General features: G+C 47.5%; 1 protein-coding gene across 1 annotated transcript; it reads left to right on the plus strand.

The window, feature by feature from the left end:
- The first annotated feature begins 911 nt into the window (after positions 1–911).
- On the plus strand, positions 912–4,693 carry LOC143033592 (uncharacterized). Its single transcript, XM_076199082.1, has 2 exons — positions 912–1,256; positions 4,460–4,693. Exons 1-2 carry the CDS (start codon positions 912–914, stop codon positions 4,691–4,693), a joined length of 579 nt encoding a protein of 192 aa, XP_076055197.1.
- Positions 4,694–5,098: the final 405 nt, after the last annotated feature.

Raw genomic sequence — 5,098 nt, forward strand, 5'->3', positions numbered from 1 at the left:
GCGGGACAGAATAGTTTGTTACACATTATGATTACTCTTGTATGAACTCGACTCATTTACGTATACCCTATATATACCAAAGGCTTCTTCCTCTTTACAAGGGAGGTAGCCAAAAAGAAAAAGGCATAAAAACCATTTCCACCCATTCCATCCCTAAATACACTCCACTTCCCTCCACCCTCTACCCTCCCTCTTATCTTGGCACCTGCTGGATGACGGGTCATCCCTGCATCTTGTCCACTGCCCTGGGTCAGAGGCAGTGTCGCAAGACACAACACATCCACAGCAATGCCGCTTCATTAAATCGGTGACCCCCCTTTCCGTCCCCTCATGCAGAAAAAGAGAAGACGGGGAGAAATCCCTTCGGGCTGCGTCAAATTTTGCTCACACATACTACCTTACCCCTCCATCCTCCCACCTATTCCACCTCATGCATCACAACATCATCCATATACAACCCTTCTCCATAACCCTGTCTTCTGTTCTCTCCCGACCTTTCTCAACAGACATTCCCCTCTTCCTCAACGTCCCTTTCACCCATCCATCCATCTCATCCTAGGTCGCCTCCTCATGTTCACTCCCTCCACATCTGCCTTCTATACCTCTTTTACTAGTCTTTCTTCATTTATTCTTTCCATGTGTCCAAACCATCCCAATACTCTTTCATCCACCCTATCTCCCAACTCCCTTATCACCCCTGTTCTCCTCCTCACCTCCTCATTTCTCACTCTATCCAGCCTAGTAACCCCGATCATACTTCTGAGACACCTCATCTCAAACATATTCAAACTCCTTCTCTCTTCCTCTCTTATATTCCATATTTCTACCCCATACAGTGCTGTTGGCATAATCACTCCTTCATACAATCTCCTCTTAGCCTCCATTCCTTAAGCACTGAAATGTTTAAAGAAATGATAAAAGGCACAGAGGCCACAACGAAACTCGTTGCGGCCTACAACTCAATGATCAGACAAAACAGAAACTGGAAGATCTCAGTAACAAAGCTCATCCCAAAAACACAAACACCACATATCAAGGACCTCAGACCAATAGCCCTACTAGACACATCTTACAAAACACTAATGGGCATTATCAAAGAAGTACTGGAGAAACATCTCCACCAAAGTCAAAACCTACTAACGAAAAGAAGAATAGCTGGCAACATCTTCATGCAACAATACATCATCACAGAAAATGATAAGAATAAAAAACCGCTGATCGTCATTCCAATAGATTTCACCAAGGCCTTCGACAGTGTAAGAAGGGAATCCTTAATAAAAGCACTAAAAACATCCCCCCAGACATCATATTTACAATAACCAACAATAACCAAGGAAATGATACTAGGATAATGATAAATAACGAGCAAACGTGGTGTCAGACAAGGATGCAATGGCTCCACCACATTTTTCCTATTGATAACATATCTGATCATCAACTACTTAGACCTCCATCTAGAAGGCTTCAAAAACCACATCACTTAGATAGCTTCAATCTTCTTTGCTGATGACGGACTCCTACAAAAAAATTCTGTAGACGAAGCGGTACAAACACTCACATTGCTAACTAAGACTGAAGAAGACTGTGGTCTAGAAATGAACAAAACAGCAATACCCTAACCTACAATCTACACGTAATAGTCATCTAAAGAAATTGGTGGAATAAAAGTCACATACTTAGGAATAGAAATAATAAATAAGAGGAAATGCCTCAAAGAACGCATGAATAATATCTGCAAAAACAAACTCATTTGCTAACCAAACAGCCTCAATAACGACAAGAAGCTGCAACAGGAACAGCATCGGCAAAGTGTTTTGGAAAAATGTCGCCATCCTCAGTCTGCTCCATTTCATGTAGAAAGCAGAAAACTGGAGGAGTTGGAGCATGTTACGTCATCAGTGCCCTAGCGGTGAAAAATGTAACTACGACAATGAAAAGCCCGTCTGCCATGAGGCACATTTAAAATCATGCTATTTGGATAAAATCAAGACTAGAAAATGCTAGAAGTATGGATTGTAGTGTTCTAATTTCTTAGTTATATTTTCATACATGAAATAAAAAAATTAAGAAATCCAAAACCTTCTCAGTGGACCTTTTAGCCTCGTTTACACGGGGCAAGTGGAGAGGCAAGTCAAGTGTGCAAGTTGGTTGAACTGTAGAGGAAAGCGAACAAGTACATGTTCACACAGGCCAAGTCAGAGGCAAGTGGCCTGTGTAAACATGTACTTGCTCGCTTTCCTTGCCAGTTCAAGCAACTTGCACGCTTGACTTGCCTCTCAACATGTCTCGTGTAAACGAGGATTTACAGTTTGGTATTGCCATTTGCTCTACCGAATCATAGGGCGTCGTTACCTGCGACAAAGGTCGAGGGGGTGGCTGTTCGAATCCTGCCACCGGCGAAATTGAACCAAGGGCGTGGTCCATTACATTCCACGCTACAAAGTCCTCTGTGAGGGGCACCGTCCTAGCCTCCCGATAGAGGGGAGTTTGTGACGTTAAACCATATCACAAAATCTAAACACAAAGATTTGATTCATTGTCTCATTTTCTGATTAATGAATTACCTGCAGATGAATATTTATCTAAAAAAAAACTCTCAGTCTATTTCATCATCAAATCTTAGTGAACAAGTCACAGTGTATACACGTGACGTCAGACGAGACAGGGTCTTTTAAGGTCGATTTTGATATGTTTCATGAAGATCTTCTCGTCCATATGGACTGTAACAGAAGTTTAGTGCCTGCGTGCACGTGTACGACCAAGGCTCACTGAAACAAAGAGAACTGGGATTTGTTCCTGGTGGCTGGGATGGGGTAGGGGATGTAATACTGTGCCTGTGTCCGTAGGAGGGGGATCGACCCAAGACTTGGGTCCTCCTGGGGGAGTGAGTGTCCCAATCCCCCAGGGGGAACTTCTACATAAAGGGGTAGGTCCTGTAGCGGGCTTAGAAGTGCGCATGCGCGGATAGGCCAGAGCCAACGGGAGTCTGCCGGGACAACGAGGGCTCACACACACACACACACACACACACACACACACACACACACACACACACACACACACACACACACACACACACACACACACACACACACACACACACACACACACACACACACGGTGGCGCGGTTGGTAGAGTCCCTGACTGTCGCTACGGCGGTCCGGGTTCGAATCCTGCCCAGGGCTGAAATAATTTCAGTATCGGTGCGCTTCGAGTCGTTACTCCAACTCTCGTGGGCGGGGAGTTGGGGTGTGTGTGCGTGTAAGGTCACAACATTACTCATAGATCGGTCACATATGAGCTCTGAGCTCTCTTACTGGAGGGAAATAGTTGTCGATCACGAGCCCAGCATGTAATCCAAAGACCAAGGTGAACACACACACACACACACACACACACACACACACACACACACACACACACACACACACACACACACACACGCGCGCGCGCGCGCGCGCATTTCGTAAAGCGTTTTGACTGCGTAGGGTAAGTGCCATTGACTGAATTAAATCACCTGGCGGCAAACACTATGAAGCGCCTCGTGTCGTTTGACACGCGAAGGATATTCTCCTCCTCCTCCTCTTCCTCCTCCTCCTCCTCCTCCTCCTCCTCCTTAAGGTGTCTTTTTCGGGAGTCATAATAGTTCCTCCTTTGCTTTTGTTCCAAGGGCTTCCCCCCTCCTCTCTCTCTCTCTCTCTCTCTCTCTCTCTCTCTCTCTCTCTCTCTCTCTCTCTCTCTCTCTCTCTCTCTCTCTCTCTCTCTCTCTCTCTCTCTCTCTCTCTCTCTGTTCCAGTAACAAATATAACAATAATGTTATGGAAGATGAATACAATGGAATACAGTGCAGAAACCAAGCCAGTGCTACGCTAAGGGCGTCACTATATACAGAAACAACCCTAACAGGCATAAAGTAGTCAAGTTACTTCAAAACAGCAGATTTGGCATTTTATATAATATAGAGGATTTTTTTTGTAGCCTATTAATGATGTTTTCCTGTAGTTTTAGTCTGTGCTGAAGGTGTCGACGGAAGCACACTGATCTCGCATCTACTTAGTCGTGGGTTCGAATCCCGCACTCCTATTCCCAGCAGTGATTGTTAGTTACCTGCCCATAGGACAAAGGTGACGGCTTCGGTCGCAGCTACTAAGCGCTTCCTGGCGTAGGCTCCTCGCTGTATCTTATTGTATAATATGCACAGGAGCTGTGCTGTTTGTCTGTTAGCTCCTCGTAACTAATTTCGCTAAGTTCTTATCTAACATTCAATTTCCCATGTGACTTAACTCGCCCGACGCCAGACGATTTTATTCAGCCGAGGGGGCGTCCCGGGGTGGGGGGAGGTGCCACCGAGATGAATAAAATCGCCCGGCGGTAGGCGGACTAAAAGGGGGAAGTGCCAACAGGCACGGAAGTGAGAGTGATGCCATATTCTGGGCTCTGTTTTTTTTTCTGCCTAAGGCGGACCGTATGACGTCACTGCCCCCTTGTCCCGTGGGAGTTGGGGACCCGCAATGCTCCTCGTCCTTATCTTGGTTTTGTTCTCCTTCGTGGATCCTTCGTCTGCGCTGCCTACAGCGTAGACCCCTTCGTCAGGGACAGCCCTCTCGGCCCCCGGCGCTCCTGAAGAAGTTCGAGGTCGTAGATGGAGAGGACGAAGGGAGCGTGTTAGCGGGGAGGCGTCGGAGGAGCTAGGTGGAGGAGGGCTGTCCGAAGTATCAGGTCTTCCTCATGACGGTCGTGCCTCTGGAGGGAAGACGACTTCGAGGGGTCGTGGCAGGAGATTCGCGTCGACTTCCGGAGGGCTCCACCCCTCCCCGAGCGGAACAGAATTCCGAGCAAAGGACACAACCCGCAAGGGACCGGGAACCCGGAGGACAGACAAGGTGGGAGCTGCCGGAACCGGTGTGACGACCGGGGGAACAAGTGACGTCACACCCCCCCAGAGCCTTGTCATGTTGCTCACATAGGGGCAGGCGAAGAACATTCTGACGAAGGCGCACGCGATGTTCGGGGAGGGTGGAACGTCAGGTATCCGTCCCATCTCGTCCTTGAGCGAGGAGGAGGTCGAAGGGCGACTTCGAAGACTGGAGGGGAGAG

The sequence above is a fragment of the Oratosquilla oratoria genome, chromosome 16 (genome assembly GCF_046742065.1).
Source record: "Oratosquilla oratoria isolate Oo_2021 chromosome 16, ASM4674206v1, whole genome shotgun sequence".
Lineage (NCBI taxonomy): Eukaryota > Metazoa > Arthropoda > Malacostraca > Stomatopoda > Squillidae > Oratosquilla > Oratosquilla oratoria.

Bases quoted from the DNA above. Each gene is read 5' to 3' on its own strand.
- LOC143033592 (XM_076199082.1), top strand. From the start codon at position 912: ATGATAAAAGGCACAGAGGCCACAACGAAACTCGTTGCGGCCTACAAC. The intron at 1,257-4,459 runs GTAAGAAGGGAA...TTTCTGCCTAAG, and splicing joins TCACCAAGGCCTTCGACAGT to GCGGACCGTATGACGTCACT.